This window comes from Hemitrygon akajei, chromosome 9, assembly GCF_048418815.1.
Source record: "Hemitrygon akajei chromosome 9, sHemAka1.3, whole genome shotgun sequence".
NCBI lineage: Eukaryota > Metazoa > Chordata > Chondrichthyes > Myliobatiformes > Dasyatidae > Hemitrygon > Hemitrygon akajei.
The window spans coordinates 114,126,373-114,151,171 of NC_133132.1; the positions used below are offsets into that span (position 1 = coordinate 114,126,373).

General features: G+C 42.3%; 1 protein-coding gene across 3 annotated transcripts in view; it reads right to left on the reverse strand.

The window, feature by feature from the left end:
- Positions 1-2,417: 2,417 nt before the first annotated feature.
- The window catches only part of pxdn (peroxidasin), a 257,963-nt gene continuing 235,581 nt past the window's right edge, over positions 2,418-24,799 (reverse strand). For all 3 annotated transcript variants that reach the window (XM_073056799.1, XM_073056798.1, XM_073056800.1), the window contains 4 exons: positions 14,970-15,090; positions 11,445-11,580; positions 10,775-10,888; positions 2,418-4,630 (listed from right to left, as the gene is read on the reverse strand). In XM_073056799.1, coding sequence (XP_072912900.1) covers positions 4,505-4,630; positions 10,775-10,888; positions 11,445-11,580; positions 14,970-15,090 — 497 coding nt within the window. In that variant the 3' untranslated portion in view covers positions 2,418-4,504. The remainder of the gene's footprint in view (positions 4,631-10,774; positions 10,889-11,444; positions 11,581-14,969; positions 15,091-24,799) is intronic.

Sequence of the window (24,799 nt, forward strand, 5' to 3'; positions counted from 1 at the left end):
TAGGTTGTTCTAGAAAGGCTTTAAAAATAAGCTGGGAAATTATAGACCAGTGAGTCTGATGTCAGTAATAGGCAAGTTTTCGGATGAGAAATAAGCATTTGGATAGACAAGGGCTGTTTAGGGATAGTCAACATGGCCTTATGCATGGTAGGTCGTGTCTAACCAATCTTATAGTTTGTTGAGGAAGTTACCAGGAAAGTTGATGAAGGCAAGGCAGTGGACGTTGTCCACATGGACTTTCGCAAGGCCTTTAATAAGGTCCCGCTTGGGAGGTTGATCAAGAAGGTTCAAGTGCTCAGCATTCAGGAAGAGGTAGTAAATTGGATTAGACATTGCCTTTGTGGGATAAGCCAGAGAATGGTAGCAGATGGTTGCCTTTCTGACTGGGGGCCTGTGACTAGTGGTGTGCTGCAGGGATCGATGCTGGATCTGTTGTTGTGTGTCACGTATATTAATGATCTAGATGGTAATGTGGTAAACTGGATCAGCAAATTTGCAAATGACACCAATGTTGGGGGCATAGTGGACAGCAGGGAAAGCTATCAAAGCTTGCAGGGGAATCTGGATCAGCTGGAAAAATGGCAGGTGGAATTTAATGCAGACATTTGTGAGATGCTGCACCTTGGGAGGACGAACCAGGGTAGGACATTCACATTGAGTGGGAGGGCACTGAGGAGTGCATAGAACAGAGGATCTGGGAATACAGATCCATAATTCCTTGAAAGTGGCATCACAGGTCGATAGGGTCACAAAGAGAGCTTTTGACACACTGACCTTCATTAATCAAAGTATAGAGTACAGAAGTTGCGATGTTTAAGATGTTGGTAAAATCAAATTTGGAGTACTGCATGAAGTTCTGGTCATCTACCTACAAGATGGCTATCAACAAAATTGAAAGAGTGCAGAAAAAATTTACAAGGATATTGCTGGATCTGAGTGTCTGAATTATAGAGAAAAGTTGAATAGGTTAGGAATTATTCCCAAGAGAGTAGAATGAAGGAAGGTATGATAGATGTGTACAAAATCATGAGGAATATAGATAAGTGCAAATTGGATTTTTTCCACTTTGAGCTTGGGTGGGACTAAAACGAGAGGTCAGAAATTAAATGTAAAAGATAAAACCTTTAAAGGGACATGAGGGAGAACTCTACTCAGAGGGTGGTGAGTGTGGAATGAGCTGTCAGTGGAAGTGGTGCATCAATTTCAATATCTAAGAGAAATCTGGATAGCTACATGGTTCAGAGGGGTAGGGAGGGCCATGGATCGGGTGTGGTTCAATGGAACTCAGAAGATTAATAGTTCAGCATGGACCAGATGGACCAAAGGGCCTGATTCTATGCTGTATTGCTCTATTACTCTACTCTTCTCCAAAAAAATAATATAGGTTAATGGGTTTACCTTGTCTATGTCCATTATGACTTCATATATAGTACCTCTGTCTGGCCACCCCTCAATCTTCAATATTTCTGGGAATAAAGTCTTAGTGTACAAAACCTCTCCTTGTAACTTGAGTTCTCAAGTCCAGGCAACAACTTCCCCACTCCTATACTCAGTGCCCCGAATGATGAAAGACTATGTGCCAAATAGTACCTTCACCATCCTATCTAACTGTGACACTTTTTTTCCAATAAGTTGGAAATCAGTCAGTTATATTGTCCTGGGGATCAGGCTCATTGCTTACATTTGTCACTGTAACTCCTAACATCTTCCTGGCACTGCAGAGCAGAAACTAAGGCTTTGTCCATGGACTCTCCTAACAGCCTTCCAACTACTCATCCTGTTAAAGGCTTTTTCCACTCTGAACAAATTGCTCCCATGGTCAGAATCATTGACAACCTTATGAAAAGCAATTAAAACAATTAGCAATATTTAACAGTTTTTAAATTAGTCTATGTAAATTAGGGACATTGCTATTACGGAACAACCCACTTAAATTTTCTCATACTGGTCAGCAATTGCATTCCACAATGAGTAGGATTGCTTTAGAAGCACAAGGTTTAGTTGGAGTTAACTGTGGGGCCTGATATGGAGTAGTTCAGGTACTAACACACGACATCCTACAACACTCTCAGGTTCAATGAAAAATGCAGGGATGGACTAGACTTCAAGCGTTTACCTTGTCTCTGCACTGCAGTGTGCAGTCACCGATGTCTGGCCACAGCAATTTCTTTTATTACATTTTAGAAGCTCAGGCCTGCCTTCAGTGCAATCTAACTCATATGACTTGAGCTTCTGTCACGACCTTCCAGATCTTCTTGAGAGGACGATAGAGAATGCATCCTCCAAACTATGCTGTTATGAATGGAAAAAGTCAGACTGCTAATACTATCTGCTACCGTAATTAAGAAGTGAATTATTCCACCAACACCTTTAATGAAGCCACGAGTAACTGAATGGCACTATGAAAATGACACTGCTTATTTCAGATATTGTGGTCTGTTTAATTTGGTTTGTACAAAAGTATTACACAGTGCAAACATCTCTTTGGTAAATTTATTATTTTATGCTATGTAAAGAGCATAGGCTGTTCTCCTGTTCTGTCTCATTAAACTACTATGGCTATTAAGACTATCAGCATCAGGACAGTGTCAACAAATTCAACATGGACAACATTCAGTATAAAAACTAATCAGCACTGCTGTTAGGAGAAAGGAGAAATAATATCAAAGCAGCAGAATTGCCTTGCACTGTTTAAACAGAACAATTCATTAATCTGTAACATAGCCTGCAAAAAAAAAAATCATACAACACTGGAGAAGCTTTCACCAGCTCTTTGTATGTTCCCAAAACAAAAATACACCCGATTTCCAAACATAAATGAAACCCATGCATAACTTCTGAGCAGAAATAACAGCTAATGTTCTCCACAATACAACATTGTTCCTTTATGCCCAAGCAGCTCTGGGAAAAGGTTACCTCAACATTGAAGTCATAAAAATTAACTTGTCCTGTAAATATCTGGTATGCTTTCATCTAGAAATATGTTTTAAAAAATGAGATTTTGTTGCTACTGTGAAGCACTAATTTTTTTTCCACCCCAGATCTTTTTGGTATTAAAATAACTTAAAAAGGGGGTCTATGTTAATAAATTTATGACACATTTTGGCAGTTTGCAAATATGGCTACATTTTCTTTTAAAGTAACTTAATGTTGCTTTTGAATGAATTAGCACCTTGAATGAAAAGGTTGAGGTATGACTCCTTTTAAATTTTTTATATATCCTTCATTGATGAATCAAAGTCACCGATTCACAGATGACTGAGTAAATAAATAATATTTCTTCCCAACAATAAAGAAACAATGATTAGAAATGTCCGATGGTATTTAATACTGTTTCCATCAGTTAGCACAGCTTTTTGATGAATAATCAGGGAGTAAGAAACCCTTTTAAAATCTTGACCTCCCACCCCTTCTCCCCCAATTCTTATGCCTGTGTACAGTAACAAATTCCAACAACGTAAAAAAACTACTGGTTCATAAAGGTATCCAAAAAAAAAAAATCAGGAAGTGCAAAATGCCATAAATCTAGGTGTAATGGTTAGAGCTGAAAATTCAGTAGCCAGGCCACAAAAAATTTCAAAAAAAAAACTTTGTGTTCTAATCTAGATTGATAAAAAAAAACTCTTCCCCATTGTGTGAGAATGCTGACATAGTGCCAATTAGTGAAAAACGACAAACACTTTTTTAATGTAGTATGTACACCAACCTGCATATTAGTAGGCATCTTATGTACCAAATGTCCGCTAAGTACAAATACATCTTCACATTATTTCCAAGCAGAGCCACAGTAACTAAAAGAACAGCCTGCAAGTCTCAACACCTTGGCAGGGTGGAAGACTTTAGGATTTCTAGCACATTAAACTCCTGGGACTCTATAACAGAGTAAAAAATAATATATATATTTATAAAAAAAACACTGCTTTAGTGTTTTTGTTCATCGTCAAACTATTTTTCACACTCATTCAAAAAGCAAAGACATTTGAACATATGTATGCTGAACTAGAGGAGTTTTTGAGATAGATTTTGCTTTTAAGCAAATAAAGGAGTCTGAAATGTTATGGTATGTTAGCTCCTGCTATTCACTATAATATCATATACAAGATGATACACGTAGCACCACTTTCATTTTGGCATTTCAAACCTGAGAAGCTTCTTACTAAGAAAACATGGCAAGGCAAATTGAAATCACCGTCATAGATTTAAAAAACTACTTCCCTTTCAATACTTTTGCATTGTGGTTCTCTTTGACAGTACATACACGATACATGCACATATAATGTTTAACTACGTAACTGATTTATAACCAGTTAACATAAAGCATGCATTCAAATACTCTTGTTTAATATTTCTTGGGATTTCTTCAAATTGACGTATTCTTTCCATTTTTGACTGGATACTCATGGGTAGTTTTGAAAGCACACAGTATTCACGCTGACATCCAGACATCACAACTCATTGGAGAATATAAAAGACCATACATCTCCTTCAGTTCTGCAGTGGGTGTTTAGGATTTCACATCTTGTCTCAAGACTTGTTTTGTGCATACTGGACAGCAAACTCCCTCCATCTGTACAGGATTAACACAACTGACTGGTGGACATGTTTCAACAAAGCAGGTAAGCTGTCCGTCCTGAAAAATGTAACAGAAAACTCGTTTGTTTCAAGTACGAGTTAAATCAAGCATTGCAACCTACCCTATACCAATTAGCCACTTACTGCTTTCTTCTCAGAACTAAATACCAAGCAGACCATAACCTGTGGCTGATGACAAGTGAGTATTTCTGAACAACTTTACACTTCATCATGTTAATGTTCAACAGTAAGACGATCTAATAACGTCTTTAAAAAGGTGGAAACTATTCCTTTCTTGAAAAGAAATAAAGCAAGTCCGACACTGGTAAACAAAGTACAAAGGAATGACAAAAATGTGGTCGGTCATTCCGTCAAATGAGAAGGGGATTAAACTGAAAAAAAAACATGAGGTGGAAATAATCAGTGGTAGGCCCAAAAACTGGGATAAATTTAGAATCTTGCATCCTTCAATTAAGTACAAAATGAGAAGTCAAGAAGGAGAAACAAGCTGCTTGGTCAAAGTATAAACAAACTCTTATGTTTAGTTTTTAAGTACATAAAGAGGAATAAGGTAGTCATACAACAGATATTTCTTCACCATGGATACTGCAACATAGAAACAGACCCTTTGGCCCGCTATGTCCATGCCAACATTTTGGTCCACCTACATTAATCAGGTTTAATAGCACTGGCATAGGCTGTGAAATTAGTTGTTATGCGGCAGCAATACATTTATGATAATCTCAACTGCACACATTAGGATTATATTCTTCCTCATCCTCCCTTTGTAAGTGTACAATGTCCTGTGTATGTTACTCAAAATGGCTTCTTTGTTTTGTTAAGAGTAGGAATTCTTCTTTGTCTGATAAGTGTTTCTCTCGCAGTTGTTTAGCTTTAGACTTGCTGATAGGGGGATTGTATTCATTTGTTAACCAATGGGGAATGTTATTTTGTCTTGTGAGGCTGGGAGCTTGGGGGGCTTTTCGCGGGTTTTCAGGGGAGTCGGGAAGAAGACGCCGAGGAAGGTGGACGTGCGCTGCACTGCTTGGTTGACCACCGGGGGTGGTCCCAGGTGTGAAGATGTGGAGGTTGGAGGAAAGTGACGAGGGGTCGAATGGTTCGATGGTTGAGCTCCAACGACGTGCACTAAACTGACTGAACTTTGATAAGTTGGCGCCTTTTGCTTTTTCTTTTCTTTCATACATGTTGTATTGCCTCGTACTCTGTTAGTTTTAGTAACATCTTTAAAGTGTATTTCATAACGGTATCTGGTGTGAATTTGATACTGTGTGCGTGTGCGAGGCATAAACTTGATTCCCACAGCACCTGCGCGTACGGGAGGTGGGGGCGGTGTGTGGCTGGATCTCATTTTCCGCTAGACATATACCAGCCTGTTGGGTGAGTGTTACATAAGTGTCTGTCCAAATGTTTCTTAAGCATAATAATTGCATCTAATTCCATCTCCTCTAGCAAAGTGCTCCAGATATCAACCACTGTGTATAAAAACAACTTACCCAATTCCTGATAGATCTCCTCCTATTATTGAAAAGGAGGAGGCTAATATAATGTGGATGAGACAGAATTAAGTGACAAGGCAAGCTGGCATGAAATGAATTTACAGAGATATTAAAAGATTAAGTGAGTGGACAAAAAGTTGGCAAATGGACCACTTACAATGTGGGAAAATGTGAACTTTGGAAGGAAGAATGAATAATGAAAATATTACTTAAATGGATAAAAATAACACACATACACCTAAGAGACTAGCATAGAGGTTCAAATGGAAATCTGGAAAGCCAAAGGAATCCTGCCTTCTGAGCTAAATTTCCAGATAATGCCAGGTTATTTTATTTATTATTTTCAGTATACATCGATGATTTCGTTTAATATTGGGAATGCAATAAAGAAGTTTACATTTTTCCCATTCAAGGGATGTGGGCTTTGCAGGTTGAGCAGTATTTAACTGCCCATCTTTAATTGACTTTCAGAAGATGGTGGTGAGCTGCCTTCTTGAACCATTGAGTACTTATGATATGGGTATACCCACAAGGCTGTTAAGAAAGGAGTTCCATTATTTTGACACAGTGACGGTGATCTGTTTCCATGGTGGGGTCCTGTGTGCCTTGGAGGACAACTTCCAGGTGGTGATGTTTGCTGCCAATGTCCTTTCAGCTGACAGAGGCTGTGGGTTTGGAAGGTGCTGTCTATGGAGTTTTGGTGAGTTGCTGCTGTGTATCCAGTATTTGGTACAAACTGCTGCTAGAGAGCACGTTGGTAGTGGAATGAGTGAATGGTTGTGGATCAAGCAGGCTACATTGTCTCGAATGGTGTCAAGCTACACTGGAATATGGATTGCTTTAATATCTGAGAAGCGCAGTCGAGGCTGGGCATGGCACAATCTGCACAAGTTACTCTCACTTCACCTCTTTTGTCTATGCTTAGACCACAGCTGGAATGAGGTTAGGAGCTGCGAGACTTTGGCAGAACCCAAAATGAGTTTACGTGAGCAAGTTGTTGCTACGTGCCGCTGGACTGCATAATGACTGTCCCCAACTGTACCTTACAGATGACCGAGAGTTAACAAATGAGGCAGGATTTGGCGGAATGAATTTGTTCTACTTCTTGCAGACAGGACATATCTGGGCAATTTTTCACAATGTTGGGTAGATGTCAGCATTTCGGCTGCGCCGAAACCAACTGGCTAAGGGTGCAGCAAGCTCTGAAACACAAATCTTCAATTTTATCAGAATCAGGTTTATTATCACTGGCATATGTTGTGAAATTTACTGTTTTGCTGCAGCAGTACAATCCAGTACACAATAATAGTGCACTCATGGGTTCACAGCCCATTTAGAAAACTGATGGCGGTAGGGAGGAAGCTGATCCTGGAACGTTGTGTGTGTGTCTTCATATTCTGGGTGATTTGGGTCCTAAATGATGAATGCCTCATTTTTGAGGAATTGCTTTTTCGAGATGGCTTCAATGCTGAGGAGGAGAGTGCCCATGGTGGAGCTGGTTGAGTTTACAAAGTCCTGCAGTTTTCTCCATGCCAGACAGTGATGCAATCAGTTAGAATGTTCTCCACGGTACATCTGTCAAAATTTGTGGGACTCTTTGGTGACATACTAAGCCTCCTCAAAATCCTATTGAAATACAGCTGCTGTCGTGCCTTCTTTGAACTTGCATCAATATGTTGGGCCAAGGATAGGTCTTCAGAGATATTAACACTAGGAAGTGAAATTGCTCACTATTTCCAGTGCTGATCCCTGATGAGGACTGGAGTGAGCTCCCTCAACTACCCCTTCCTGAAGTCCACAATCAATTTCTTGGTATTACTGATGTTGACTGCAAGGTTTTTGTTGAGACACCACTCGAACAGCTGATCTAATGCTGGATTGTTGTCAGGGCCCAGAGCCTTTTCCTTTAGCCATGATTGATAGAAGGGTAGAAAGCTGCAGATTTCAAGGAGTATTCAACAGACTAATTGGGTGGAACTCCTTTTGGAGAAATGCAAGCTAATGTACGTAGAGAGGAAAGTGTGGTTTGCAGAATAGTTTAGAAAAGGAGGGAGATCTTGGAGTAGAAGTCCATAGCAGCAGAGCAGGTAGATAAGGTAGCTAAGGCAAGGCATACAATCAGGAATCATGCTGTTAGGCATTTGTCCACAGCTACAATACTGATACATGTGAAGTCATCACAGAATGGACAGGATAGCACTAACAAGAGACAATCTGCAGATGCTGAAAATCCAAATCACACACACAAAATGCTGGAGGAACTCAGTAGGGCAGGCAGCATCTATGGAAAAGAGTGCAATCAACACTTTGAGCAGAGACCCTTCAGCAGGACTGGAGAAGAAAGGATGAGGAATCAGAGTTAGTGGGTGGGGGTGAGGGGAGGGACAAATACAAGGTGAAGCTGGGAAGGCGGGGGGAGGGGTGAAGTTAAGAGTTGTGAAGATGATTGGTGAAAGAGATACAGGGCTGGAGAAGGGGAAAATCAAATGGTAGATGGGCGGGCAAGAAGATACTGTGAGAAAGGGAAAAGGGGGTGGGGAACGGAGAAAGCTGGGGGGGGGGGCATTTCCAGAAGTTCGAAAAGTCAATGATCACACCATCAAGTCAGAAGCTACCCAGATGGAATACAAGGTGTTGCTCCTCCAACCTGAGTGTGACCTCATCGCGACAGTAGAGGAGGCCATGGATGGACATGCCAGAATGGGAAAGGGAAGTGGAATTAAAATGGGTGGCCACTGGGAGATCATGCTTTTTCTGGCAAATGAAGCGTAGGTGTAGGTGCTTGATCTCCCAATCTATGTCAGGTCTCACTGATATTCAAGTGGCCACACTGGGAACACTGGATACAATAGATAACCCCAAAGGACACACAGGTGAAGTGTTGCCTCAACTGGAAGGACTGTTTTGGGCCCTGAATGGTAGTGACAGAGAAGGTGTAGCACTTTTTCTACTTGCAAGGATAAGTCTAGGAGGGAGATCAGTAGGGAGGGATGAATGGACAAGGGAGTTGCATAGAGAGCGGAAGTTGCATAGATGACAAAAGTTACAAAGAATTATGTGCCGGACACGGAGGTTGGTGGGGTGGTGAGGACAAGAAGAACCCTATTCCTGGTAGGGTGGCATGAAGATGAGCTGAGGGCAGACATGCGCAAAATGGAAGAGATGCAGTTGAGGGCAGTGTTGATGGTGGAGGAAGGGAAGCCCCTTTCTTTGAAGGAGGAGGACATCTCCTTTGTTCTGGAATGAAAAACCTCATCCTGACAGCAGATGTGGTGGAGACATAAGAATTGAGAGAAGGGGATGGATTTTTACAAGGGGGGGAAAGAAGTATCGTCCAGGGAGCTGTGAGAGTCAATGGGTCTGTAAGAGATATTAGTGAATAAGCTGCCTCTAGAAACAGAGACAGAGATCGAGAAAGGGGAGACAGGTATAGGAAATAGACAAGGTAAATTTGAGGGCAGGGTGGAAGTTGGAGGCAAAGCTGAAGAAATCAACAATTTTGACATGGGTGCAGGAAGCAGCACCAATGCAGTCATTGATGCAGCGCAGGAAAAGTGGGGGAGTGACACCGGTGTAGGCTTGGAACATTGACTGTTCCATGTAGCTGACAAACAGATGGGCATAGCTGGGATCCATGCAAGTGCCCATGGCTACACCTTTTGTTTGAAGGAAGTGGGACGAGCCAAAGGAGAAATTATGAGAGTGAGGACAAGTTTCGCTAGATGGAGGAGAGTGGTGGCGGAGGGGAACTGGTGTCCAGAAAGAAACGGAGAGTTTTGAGGCCTTCCTGGTGGGGGATAGAGGTGTATAGGGACTGGATGTCCATTGTGAAAATAAGATGCTCTGGGCCAGAGAATATGAAATGATTGAAAAGATCCAGAGCATGTGAAGTGTGACAGAGGTAAGTAGGAAGGGACTGAACCAGGGGGAAATAAATCTGAGTCGAGGAATGCAGCTGAGTTCAGTGGGACAGGAACAAGCTGGCACTAAGGTAGGTGCAGTACAAACTCATGGGGATGTTGCCAGAATTAGAGAAGTTGTAAAGAAAGATGGGGTTGCTTTCTCAAGAACCAGGTGTACCTAAGGGGCAGATATAATATTGTCAGAAGTCCAGACAAGGCATTTAAGAAGGACCCGTTTCTCTTAAGAAAGATACATACAGCCTTTAGACGACTTGTAACAGGGTCGTTAAATAAAAAACAGGCTTTAACCAGCATATACAGAATGTTGGAGGAACTTATCTGGTCAGGTCTTGATGAAATGTCTTGGCTTGAAATGACAACTGTCCATTTCACTCCATAGATGCTGCCTGACCTGCTGAGTTCCTCCATCACTTTGTGTGCCTTGATATAGATTTGCAGCCTCTTGTGTCTCGTTTACACCAGAGTAAAAGAAACAGAAAGACTCAGTCCAAAAAGATAAATCAGAGATCCTAAATGACAAACTTAAAGACCAAGAGCCAGAAAGTTGAATTATTCTCATTAGATTTTTTAAGGATGCAGTGGCTTAAAATAGTCTTCTCCTATACCATGTAATTTTATAGAGAGCTTCAATGCAGTTTCTTCATATCTTAATCAAATACAATTACAATACACAGAGTTTATGTACGGAGCTATGACAAGCAGCCCCACAGATTCAACTGGTTTAAAAGGAACTGACGCTGCCTCAAAGATTTGCGATCTTACCTTGCATTTGCAGGTGGTGCAGGTGTCCTCTTTCCATGTCTCATTGTTGGATCGTTCTCTTGCTTTTCCATCAGTGCAACTAGATTTATTGAGACGAGCTTCAAGTTTTTTAATCTATGGAAGGACACACAGCAAGTCATTGACTGGCACAATTGGAGCCAAAGGAGATCTCCACCCACCAGCGATCAACCTACGCTGCCAAAGTTGCATCTTGCGAGAGTAGCACAGTGCAGAGAGTTGCAAGACAGCATTAGGTTCACAAAAATATTGATTTAGTTTCTTTGCAATTTTCAACCTAACTGATCTGGTAATGCATGGATGAGCACAGAGGAGTTCAGCATCAGTAATAGTTAAGTTGCCTACTTCACTACCTACCTCCTTAGTCTATATATCAATGTCTTTCTATCAAGCATCCAACCTCCACTCCAATCTCCAGGAGAAATCCACTGGCCTCCAACTCCCTCTTACCCCGACACCACACCCCAAAAGAACATCACCACCCAAACCATTGCCCCAGGCTATCATTCCAGTCCCATGCTAACATTAAGTTCCTTTGGACACAGCATACCTGGATCCACAAACCATCTATTAGCATACCACAACCTGACCTATCAATGCATAAGTCCCAACACATCTCTCTTTTTTTTAAAACCAATAAACCTCTCCACACCTGATTTTGAAGAGCCGCAATGGTCTTCTGTACGTCAGTCATAAAATGGTGAAAATCATTTGCACTGTCATCAGCTTTTACAGAAGTGGCATTCAACATCAAAGTTCGATTGTCAGCATGAAACACATTCAGAGAACTGAAAGGATATTTTTAAAAGGAAAATGACATTAGTAAAATCAGATATAAGTAGAAAGCTTTTGTGCCAATTTTAAAACATTTAGTGCCTATAAAAAGTATTCACCCCTCTTGGAAATTCTCATATTTTATTGTTTTTTAACACTGAATCACACTGGATGTATTCTGGCTTTTTTGACACTGATCAACAGAAAAAGACTTTCATTTCAAAGTGAAACCATCTCTACAGTATAAAACAAATAGTTGACTGCAGAACTATTCACTCCCTTCAAGTCAGAATTTAATAGATGCACCTTTGGCAGCAATTACAGCCTTGAGTCTGTGTGGATAGGTCTCGATCAGCTTTGCATACATATCTGGACACTATAATTTTTCCCCATTCTTCTTTACAAACTTGCTCAAGCTCTATCAGATTGCATTGGGATTGCACGTGAACAGCCCTTTTTAAGTCCAGCCACAAATTCACAATTGGATTGAGGTCTGGACTTTGACTTGGTCACTCCAGGACATTTTTTGTTGTTGTTTTAAAGCCATTCCTGTGTCGCTTTGGCTTTATGCTTGGGGTCATTGCCTTGCTAGAAAACAAATCTCCCCAGGTGCAGTTCTCTTGTAGACTGCATCAGGTTTTCCTCTAGGATTTCCCTGTATATTGCTGCATTCATTTTCCCCTCTACCTTCTGGGGCCTGCTACAGTGAACCATCCCCACCGCATGATGCAGCCATCACCATACTTCATGGCAGGGATTGTGTATTTTTGATGATGTTTGGTGTTTGGCTTATGCCAAACATAGTGTTTAATCTGATGGCCAAAAAGCTCAATTTTGGTATCATCAGACCATACAAACGTCTTCCAGTTGACTTCACAGTCTTTCCCATACCTTCTGGCAACTGTAGCTGAGATTTCTTGTGAGTTTTTTTCAACAGTGGCTTTCTCTTTGCCACTCTCCCATAAAGCTGTGCCTGCTGAAACACCCGGGCAACAGTTGTTGTATGCACAGTCTCTCCCATCTCAGCCACTGAAGCTTGTAACTCTTCCAGAGTTGTCATAGGTCTCTTGGTGGCCTCCCTCACTCATCCCCTTCTTGCATGATCACTCTGTTTTTGAGAATAGACTGCTCTATACACCTATGCCATATTCTTTCCATTTCCTGATGATTGACTTAACTGTACTCCAAGGGATATTCAGTGACTTTGGAAATTTTCTTGTATCCATCTCCTGACTTGTGCTTTCAATAACTTTTCTGCCGAGTTGCCTTGGAGTGTTCTTTTGTCTTCATGGTGTAATTTTTGCCAGGATACTGACTCACCTGAAGTTGGATCAGTTGGATACAGGTGTACTTCTACTACAATCAATCGAAGCACCTTGTCTGCACGCAGGTGATCCCTATTTAACTAATTATAGAAACATAGAAAACCTACAGCACAATACAGGCCCTTCGGCCCACAATGCTGTGCCGAACATGTCCTTACTTTAGAACTACCTAGCCTTACCCATAGCCCTCTAATTTTCTAAGCTCCATGTATTCACCTAGGAGTCTCTTAAAAGACCCTATCGTTTCCGCCTCCTCCATTGCTGTCGGCAGCCCATTCCACACACTCACCACTCTCTGCGTAAAAAACCTACACCTGACATCTCCTCCGTACCTAATTATATGACATCTAAAACCAATTGTCTGTATCAGTGATGATTTGGTGTGTCATATTAAAGGGGGTGCAATCAATTATTTTGCATTTTATATTTGCAATTAATTTATGGTCACTTTGTATATATCTGTTTTCACTTTGACACAAGCATTTCTGTTAATCAGTGTCAAAAAAGCCATATTAAGTCCACTGCGATTCAATGGTATAAAACAATAAGATATGAAAACTTCCAAGGGAAGTGCATACTTTTTATAGACACTGGTAATTTATTAATAAATTGATTTCTACAATTAAGAGACAAGGATTCAAAAGACGAACAAGCAAGAAAGAAGCCATTTGGCAACCTTGGTTTATCTTGTGAGAAAGATCCCAAGTTCCCCACTGATGCATCTAATTGCTGGGCAGCAGTGGAACATCTGATAATGTTGAGGACCTCACACGTCCAGTGACCCAGGTTAGGTCTATGCGGAATTTGCATACCTTCCCTGTGACTCTCAGTTTACCATTGTTCTGGTTCTCTCCCACATTGCGAAGACACGCAGATGGGTTAAGCTAACCGTCTACTGTAAATTACCCTAGAGTGTAAATGGGTACAGAATCTGGATGGAGTTGAGGGGACTGTGTGGAGAGTGAAATGAAATTAAAGTAAATGGGTGATTGTTGTTCAGTGGAAGATCTGTTTCTGCACTTCATGACCATATGAATAAACAACAAAAAATAACATAAATTAGCTTAGGTTTGTATAGGGCCAAGCTAATCTGATCCATTGCTGCATGTATCTCTGAACTTGCCTTGAGCTAAGAAGTGATATTTTCAAATTCTTGTTGCTTGATTCATAAGAATGTGAAGAGGTCACCAATCCATAATCATGCTGCAATATTTATGTTACTGATGGGGTATTCTAAGTTGGACTTTGTTGGAAAAGATTCCTTTAAAGGGAACAGGGATTGAACAACAGGAGAAAAGCTATTCCACCCACTATACTGTCTCTCGTCATTGAAATAGCACCTTCCCCTGATCTTTCCCAACATCCTTGTGAGAGTTTGTCCTCACCATGTGTATACACCAGCAATGAACCTTCCAACTGATTTCCACCAATCAACTTTGTGCAACTGATACACCTGTCTCCTCTATATTGATCATTGAAGGCAACATGGAAACCTATTTACTCTGGGTTGGAGACTTCAGTGAGTATTGCCTCGTTATGCTCCTATCCAAGCCCAGAGGAATAAATCACCAGCACTCTGTCAATTGCAGGTGATGAGAGAATGCAATAAACCCACTTGATCTCATGACCATGAAATGGGATAGTGTAGGATTAGTGTAAATGGGTGTTTGATGGCTGGAGTGGACTTTGTGGCTGAAGGGCCTCTTTGCACACTGTACCTCATGACTGTTATGCAAAGCAACAGCTCACAGGAAAGTCATCTCTAAAGAGACAAAATGGGCAATCGATGGTGCTGATTTTACAATTATATATTGATAAAAATAGTTATCAAAAACTATTTTTAAAGTTTTCTTTAGATTCCTCAAAATACAAGCACGTTGATGGTTTAAAATTTTGGTTCTTTAGCGATTGCAGGGAAAATATTTTTAATCAAAGCTTGGGTACTCAGATATTTTACTAATCCTAGTTTTGTGCTGAAATTTGTAAAGCATTTAATAAGTTATCTTCAGTTTCCAAAAATATCCACATGTGCAAACTGTTAGATTATATATCACAATCCAGTTTCAAGTAAAATGAACCTGGAACGTGCTGGACTTCTCATCTCCTTTGCTGGCGATTCATCTTGGAAACTGTATTTAGGTGAGCGTTTGCCACGGAAATGGTGTGACAGTGCATTGAATTGTCCTCTGGTTCTGCAATCTGAAGAGGAACACAAAAGAATCGGTGTAGACAAACCAGGGAGAAAGAAATAGAAACATTGACAATAGTAATTCATTTTAGCAATACACTAAGTTTAGATGTTATAATCTTTCAATTTCCTGATTTACATCTACTATTGTTAAAATTTCAAATTCATGACTATGTCTTATGCCACATATTCATCATCTATTCTGACCAGTTTCAACCGTATGTATAGGTAACATATATTCATACAATATAAATATACAGTAAATATAAACATGGATAACGTAAGGCACAGAACAGATCCTTCTGCCCACAATGTTTTGCTATCCTTCCTTTACCAATCTTACCCTCCTACACAGCTGATAACCCTCTATTTCTCTTTCATCCATGTGTCTCTTTCAGAGTCTCTAATGTATCAGCATGTCCCTGGTGTATCAAGTTCTATCATCAACCCCAGCACTGTGTTCCAGGTACTTACCACTCTCTGTGTCAAACAAACCTGCCTCTGACACATCTCCTAAAAATCCTCCACTCAGCTGAAAAAGATGACCTCTGGTATTACTTATTGTCACGCTGGATAAAAAGGCACTGACTGCTTACTCTATCTATGCCTCTTTATACTCTTAAGTTGCCTCTCATCCTCCTTTGCTCCAATGAACAAAAGCCCCAGCTCACTCAACCTTTTCTGATAAGACATGTTCTCTAGTCCAGGCTGCATCCTGGTTAATCTCCTCTGCACCCTCTCTAATGCTTGTCCATTCCCCCTATAATGAGCTGATCAAAACTGAACACTACAGTATGTTCGAAACAGAGTTTTATACAGATACAGATGCTACATTACCTCATGGCTCGTGAACTCAATCCTCAAACTAATGAATGGCAAAACAATTCTCAACACCTTGTTAACCACCCACTGCATGGTAACCTCTGATCCTTGACAGAGACATAGAAATGCACAGACAGAAACAGGACCCTTGGCCCATTTAAACTATGCAGAAACATTTAAACTGCCTCCTCCCATTGCCCTGCACCCAGACCAGAGCCCTCCATACCACTGCTATCCACGTACCTATCCAAACTTCTCCATAAGTTGCGCTGGCAGCATGTTCCACACTCTCACGACCCTATGAGTGAAGAACTTTCCATTCATGTTCTCTTAAATTTTTCACCTTTTACCCTTAACCCATGACCTCAAACTGAAGTCCCACCCAACCTCAGTGGAAAAAGCCTGCTTGCATTTACAATGATGCTGCTAAGAATTCTGCTGTCAAGTTCGACCTTCCAAAGTCTATTGCTTCACACACTTCTGGATTGAGTGCCAACTGTCACTTCTTAACCCAGCTCTGCATCCGGTCTTTGTCCCATTGTAATCTATGACAAACTTCTTCACCATCCACAATACCACAACCTTTATGTCATCTGCAAATTTACTAATCCACCATTTCATTTCCTCTTCCAAGTCATTTATAGAAATCACCAAGTGCAGATGGTCCCAGAACAGATCCCTGTGGAACACCACTCTTCACCCAATATGCTCCAACTATGAGCATCCTCTGCCTTTTGTGGGCCTGCCAGGTTTGAATCCATGGATTTCATGACTCTTGACTTTCTGGATGTGCCTTCCATGGTGAACCTTGTCAAATACCTTATTAAAATCCATTTATACCACATTCACTGCTCTACCTTGCCATCAGTTTGTTTTGTCACTTCATCAATAAAGTCAATCAGGCATGAACTCCATCTCAAAAAGTGTTGCTGACTATCAATAATATGACAATACTTCTCCAAATGCTCATCAATCCTGTCCAAAAGAACATCTTCAATATTTTTGCTTTTGTTTACAATTCCCAGGGTTATCTGTTACCTTTTTTCAACAAAGGAACAACACCTGCCATTCTTTAATCACCTGGCACTATTCCTGTCGCCAGACAAAAATTATCTCGATGCCCCAATAATCTCTTCCCTTGCTTCCCATAGTAACCTAGGGTATATCCTTTCCATCCTGGGGACTTAACTATTCTAACGTTCTTGAAAAGCTCTAACAAGGTCTCTTTTATAACCTCAATATGCTCCAGCTTATTATTAGTCTGTTCTTCACTGACCTCACATTCATCAAGGTCTCTCACTGGTGTACACTAGAGCAAAGTATCACTAATGATCTCCCGTTTGATCTTTGCTTTCTAAACCTTAAGTATGCGTCCTTAATTGACTAAAAGTTTCACCTGTCTACCATGTTTCCTCCTTCTTACCTGTCTCAATGGGACAATCCAGAATGCCATGCAAGTGCTCCAACCTCCAATTTCCTCTGTGCATTTCCCTAAAATTATCAGCTACCAATTTATGCTCCTAAATTCGTGCCTAAACCCTCAATTAGCCCTCCTCCAATTAAATACTTTCCCATTCCATCTGCTCCAAACCTTGTCTATGGCTATGTTAAACTTCAGGGAGTTATGAAATGCTTGCTTACCAAGACATGCAACAACTGACCAGGCTCATTTTCTAGTACTTGATCCAGTGTGGCCTCTTCTCTTGTTGGCCCGTTCACATTCAGTGAATCCTTCCTGGACACACCTAACAAAATCTGCCCCATTTATACCTTTTGCATTAAGGAAGTGCTAATTATACACCAGTGAGGGTAAGCATAGGATGATTTGGCAGATGACTGCGTGGTTTAGGAGTTGATGAGGGGGAGGGGTTTCAGATTTCTGGATTATTGAGAATTCTCCTGGGTAACATACTACCTGTACAAAAACGATGGGTTACACCTGAACTCAAGGAGGACCAACATCCATAAAACCATAAACAATGGAGCAGAATTAGGCCATTTAACCCATCAGGTCAATTCCTCTATTTCATCATGGCTGATCCCAGATCCTATTCTATCCCATAGATGTGCCCTCTCACCATATCCCTTGATGCCCCGACCAAACAAGAATCTATCAACTTCTGCTTGAAATATACCCACAAGCTGGCCACCACCACAGTCTGTGGCAGACCATTGCACAGATTCACCACTCTCTGGCTTAAAAAAAATTCTTCTCACTTGTGTTCTAAAAGGTTGCCCCTCCATTTTGAGGCTATGTCCTCTGATTCTGGATACCCCACCAGAGGAAACATCCTCTCCAAATCCACCTTATATAGTCCTTTCAACATTCGGTAGGTTTCAATGAGATCCCCACATTCTTCTAAATTCCAGTGAGCACAGGTCAAAAGCTGCCAAACGCTCCTCATATGTTACCCCCTTCATTCCTGGAATCATCCTTGTGAACCTCCCCTAGACTCTCTCCAATGACAATACATCCTTTCTGAGATAAGGGGCCCAAAACAGCTGACTGAACTCCAAGTGCAACCTGATTAGTGTCTTACAAAGCCTCATCATTATCTCCTTGTTTTTATGTTCTATTCCCCGTGAAATAAATGCTAACGTTGCATTTGCCTTCTTTACCATAGACTCAAACTGTGAATTAACCTTCTGGGAGTCTTGCACAAGGACTCCCAAGTCCCTTTACAACTCTGATGTATTTTCTCTCCATTTAGATAATAGTCTGCACTATTGCTCATATTATTATACATTTCCCAACATCATATTCCATCTGCCATATTTTTGCTCCATTCTTCCAATTTTTCTAAGTGCTGTTCCAATTGCATTGTTTCCTCATCATGACCTACCCCTTTAACCTATCTTCATATCATCCGCAACCTTTGCCACAAAGCCACTATCTAAATCATTGACAACCAATGTAAAAAGTAGCAGTTCCAATACTGACCCCGGAGGAACACCACTAGTTACTAGCAGCCAATCAGAAAAGCCCCCCTTTATTCCCACTCACTGCCTCTTGCCTGTCATCCATTCCTCTATCCATGCCAGTATATTTCCTGTAACACCGTAAGATTTATCTCTTTAAGCAGTCTCATGTGAGGTACCTTATCAAATGCCTTCTGTAAATCTAAGTAAATGACATCCACTGCCTCTCCTTTGACTTCCTCGAAGAACTCTAACAGATCTGTCAAGCAAGTTTTCCCTTCACAGAAATCATGCTGAATTTGACTTAATTTATCATTAGTGTCCAGGTACCTCGAAACTTCATCCTTAATAACAGACTCTTCCCAACCACTGAGACTAAGCTAACTGGGCTATAATTTCCTCTCCTTTTTCTTCCTCACTTCTTAAAGAGTGGAATGACATTTGTTCGGGAACCATGCCAGAATCAAGTGATTCTTGAAAGATCAGGGCCAACGCATCTGTTATCGCTTCAGCAACCCTTTTCAGGACCCTGGGATATAGTCCATCTGCTCCAGGTGACCTGTCCATCTTAAGACCTTTGCGTTTGCCTAGCACTTTTTCTTTTGCAATAGCAATGACACTCACTTTCCTTTGGCATACAGCTGCTCTTTTCCACAGTAAAGGCTGATGTAGAGTGCTTAAGTTCATCTTGTAGCGACGTGCTACACAGTGCTGAAATAATGACACGCGGTTGGTAAGTCGTTTCGAGACTAGTTTATTCAAACTTCACGGCGCTGGCATTTAATCCCTGGTGCCCGCCCTCTCCGGGTGGAAATGACATCAGAGGTGCATTACCAAAGTCTCCCCTGCGTGCTGGCTATTTATGAGCCGGTTCGCCTGCACAGAAAGTGGGTCACCACATAACCCCACCCCCCCCCCCAGAACTGGTGATACACCCCCCCAAAGTCCGCAGTCTGGATCAGCCTCTGTTTGGGAGGTCTGCCTCTGCGCCACGGTGCCTGAACCTCGACTGGCTGCGCCAAGTTCACATGGGCTGGTTTGAGTTGGTCCACCTTTCCCGAGACATGCTGGATGTCCGTCGTGTACTCGGAGATGTAGGACAGATGTCGCTGCTGGCGAGCCGACCAGGGATCGGACACCTTCGTGAACGCAAAGGTCAACGGTTTCTGGTCCATGAACGTGGTAAACGGCCTGCCTTCTAAGAAGTACATGAAATTCCGGATTGCCAGATACAGTGGCAACAGCTCCCGGTCGAAAGCACTGTACTTGAGTTCGGGTTGTCGTAGGTGCTTGTTGAAGAACACCAGGGGTTGCCAGCGCCCCTCGATGAGCTGCTTCAGCACCCCGCTGACTGCTGTGTTGGATGCATCCACCGTGAGTGCGGTCGGAACGTCCGTTCTGGGGTGCACCAGCATCGCGGCATCTGCCAAGGCTTCCTTGGCTTTAACGAAAGCGGCCGTGGCCTCCTCGTCCCAAGTCATGTCCTTGCCTTTACTCAACATCAGGGTGTACAAAGGGCGCATGATACGGGGTGCTGAGGGGAGGAAACGGTGGTAGAAGTTCACCATACCACTGTTCACTGGCCTCCTCACTCCTGCCTCTGTGTTGTATGCGCCCCCCTGCCGGGCCTGGTCTGGTCTGCTGTTGGGAGCGTGGCCTGGTAATCTGACTGATAGACGCCAAGAGCTCTCCCTCTTGGCTTTCCACAGCACGTCTGCCTGGGCCACCACCTTCTGGGGGTCGCTGAAATCTGCGTTGGCCAGCAGCAGATGTATGTCCTCAGGCAGTTGCTCTAGGAACGCTTGCTCGAACATGAGGCAGGGCTTGTGTCCGTCAGCCAGGGCCAGCATCTCGTTCACCAATGCTGATGGCAGTCTGTCTCCCAAACCGTCCAGGTGAAGCAGGCGGGCACCCCGCTCACGCCGTGAGAGGCCAAAGGTCCCAATGAGCAGCGCCTTGAATGCTTCATATTTGCCTTCTTCCAGGGGCGACTGTATAAAATCCGCAACCTGGGCGGCCACCTGCTGGTCAAGGGCATTCACCACGTGGTAGTAACGTGTGGAATCAGAGGATATCTGCCGAATCTGGAACTGGGCTTCTGCTTGGCTAAACCACACGCATGGTCGCAGCGTCCAGAAAGTCGGCAGTTTTAGCGAAACTGCGTGAACAGATGAAGAGTCGGTCATCTTTGGTCCAAATCCCGTTTGGACCATCTGGGTCACCAATGTAGCGATGTGCTACACACAGCGCTGAAACGATGACATGTAGTCGGTAAGTCGTTTCGAGACTAGTTTATTCAAACTTCACGGTGCTGGCATTTAATCCCTAGCGCCCGCCCTCTCCGGGCGGAAATTACATCAGAGGTGCATTACCAAAGTCTCCCCCTGCGTGCTGGCCATTTGTGAGCCAGTTCGCCTGCGCAGAAAGTGGGTCGCCACAATCTGCCATTTCTTTGTCCTCCATTACTACCTCACCAGCATTGTTTTTTCAGTGGTCCAATATTAACTCTCCCCTCTCTTTTACTTTTTATATAATTGAATTTTTTTTAAAAAAATATCCTTGAGGGAGGTTTTTGAGAGCTGTTTGGGGAGGGTTTAAACTAACTTAGCAAGGAACTGGAGTGACAGGGCTGAGGACGGGGCAGGTGATATACAAGTAGTGAGATTGTGAGGAAGGACAAACAGATGATGGGGTAAAATTGTAGTCAGTGGGATGAGCTGAAGTTTAACATGGGGACTGTTAGGGTGTATTCTGGAGTTAGGGAAAGTAATAAATATTAATTTCAACAGCAACCAGTCTTCAGATCTGAATGGGGATTGTAGATTGAATTTAAAATGCAGCTCTGAATAATGACCTTCCTGGACTAAGTTGTTTTCATGGGCTAAATTGTTTGAGTGTTTGGAGTGTCGTTGCGGAGATCTAGGTGTTTGAAAATTATATGCAATTCGAACGAAACATTATCAATGCATAGTAACTATAAATTTGTCCTGCTGTTACCTTTGATCTTCTGCATTTAAAAATGTGATATAATGTTGTTTCAGGGAGCCTTTCTCCAGGGTGTGCACCAAATAATGACCTCGATACTACCCGCTGTGTTTCTCTCCAATGGCTGTTGTTGACAGTCACAACATTTGGGGGCTCATCCAGGATACGTTCGTGACCCATCCTGTGGCCAGCGATCTCAGCAGTCTAAATAGGTGAGTATTTTTAAGATTAGCACCCATGCTTTTCAGTTCATTGACCACAGGCTCATGAAGTATCACAAACACTGCGGAGAGCTGAACTGGTAGATATAAAAGTAGTGTGGTGTGTGTTTGTGTAAGAGGCCAGACATTTTATTGGGTAACTTGGTGGACAGGGTCTCCAGTTGCTAAGGGTGGTTACTGACCATTCGGCCTGCCAGTGGGGTGTGTGTATACTCATTTGGAGGAACTGTATAGTAGCACAATTGCTTGTGAGAGTGTTTGTGTGTTTTAAGAATCAGTCTGTAACCTTGGTATAACAGTTTTTAAATGCAAAGCAATACAACAGGCATTATGAGTTCAGATGCATACGTGTCAGATTGCAGAGTGGTATTAAGTATGTACAGTTTAATTTTTATCCATCATTTATATTTTGCGTAGTGTGGGAATTAGTGTGAAGATATTTGAGGGAGATATTATAGCCAGACACTGTACATCCGTTAGTGTGGCGCCTACTGAGGTCAGGCAGTCAGGTCCAGAACCTTGACGACCCGAGCCAGCCCTTGACCCTGACCACAACTATCCATAAACCCTTCACCTTTGGAGAGAAGCAGTCATTTTGTCAGAGTTGCCTTCACTTAAAGTCACCTGTGAGAATACAGAATTCTGGCTCAAGCTTGAGGAAATACCAGGGAAATTCACCAGATGCACCCCAAAGATATACATGTGTTGGTAAAGCGAAGTGCCTGAGGAATACGTGGGACAGTATGGCCCAGGGAGTGCAGGATGGTACATGGGCAACTACCAGGAATACCAGCAATGAAGAGAGATGTTGCTTCTTTAAGGGGGAAGTGAGGCAGCGACTGGGAGGAGAGAGTAGCTGGGCAACAATAATGTCAGTGGTTCAGAGAGCTGATGAGCCTGCGGTGGATTCTGCAAATCGCAAATATTGAGCGAATGAGGCGTATTTGTGGTTGGATAATCCAGGGAGGGATGCCGAGCCTTCCTGAAAATGCTGATTCACTTAACTCCGCGATAGTATCATAGGCTGATGAGATAGACCAACGGAGGGGGAAAGACAGGTCAAAGTTACTGTTGTGGACATAGCTGCTGTGGCATCAGAGAGGATTTGTTTTCTGTGCCTGCGACTAGGCCACCTAGCAAAGGACTGCCGGACTGGACACTGCATGGTGAAGGAGATGATATGGTACAGATGTTGTCTATTGGGCCACAGCTGGAGGCCAAGTGTCAGCAGTGTCTAAAATAAAAGGAAGGTGAAAGAGTTGCTCCCCAAAATAGGCCATTGTCACAACAAGCACACTCTCTCACCCCATCAGCAACCAGTCTGTCTAATCTGACTACTGACTAAACATGGAACTGGTGAAAACAGATTCTAGATCAGAGAAATAGCTAGTGATATTGAGCCAGTGCTCACAATGCATGGATGTACAGAACAACATTGTTAGTGTGTCAGCAATGCAATATGTCAGTGGACACAGGGGCTTCGGTATCAATAACTGACCTACCTTTGCCAATGACTGGAGAGGCTCCCTGACCCTCTCCAAAAGGAGAGAACTAAACAAATCATAAGGAGAGAAAGGATGAAATATGAAGATTAGCCTGTCAATAATATAAATGAGGATATCAAAATCTTTTTCAGATATATAAAGAGTAGAAATGAAGTGAGAGTGGATATCAGACCTTTGGAAAATAATGCTGGAGAGCTAGTAATGGGGGGCAAAAAAAATTGAGGACTAACTTAATAACAATTTTGCATCAGTCTTCATTGCAGAAAACATGAACAGTATGCCAGAAATTTGAGTGTTGGGTGAGAAATTAGTACAGTTGCTATTACTAAGGAGAAGGTGCAGAGGAAGCTGAAAGATCTGAAGGTAGTTAAGTCACCTGGACCAGATGGATTACACCCATAATTCTGTAAGAGGTAGTTGGAGAGATTGTGGTGGCATTAGTAATGCTTTCAAGAATCAATAGATTCTGGAATGGTTCCTGAGAACTGGAAAATTACAAGAAGTCACTATACTCTGTAAGAAAGGAAATTATTGGCCTGTTAGCTTGGCATCAGTGATTGGGAAGATTTTGGAGTCTGATATTTAGGATGATGATTTGGGGTACTTCGAGGCACATGATAAAAATAGGCCAAGGTCAGCATGGTTTCCTCACGGGGTAATTTTGCCCACAAGCAGGATAGACAAAAGAGAGTTCGTGAATGTTGTTTACTGAATCTCCAAAAGGCCCTTGACAAGGTGCCGCACAAGATAAAAGCATATGGTGTTACAGGAAAGATACTAGCATGGATAGAAGATTGACTGACCGGCAAAAGGCAAAGAGTGGGAATAAAGAGGCCTTTTCTGGTTGGCTGCTGGTGACCAGAGTCGTTCCACAGGGATCGGTGTTGGGACCACGTCTTTCTACGTTATATGTCAATGATTTGGATGACAGAATTGGTGGCTTCATGGCTATGCTTGTGAATGATGAAAAGATAGATGGAGGGGCAAGTGATGTTGAGGAAGCAAGGGTCTGCAGAAGGGCTTCGGAGAATGGGTGGAGAAGTGGCAGATAGAATATAGTATAGGGAAGTGCATGGTCACGCACTTTGGAAGAATGAATAAAGACAAACTATTTTCTAAATGAGAAGAAAATTCAAAAATCAGAGGTGCAAATAGTCATGGGAGTTCTTGTGCAGGATTCACTAAAGGTTAACTTGCAAGTTGAGTTGGTAGTCAGGCAGGTCACTGCAATGTTAACATTCATTTTGAGAGGACTGGAATAAAAAAGG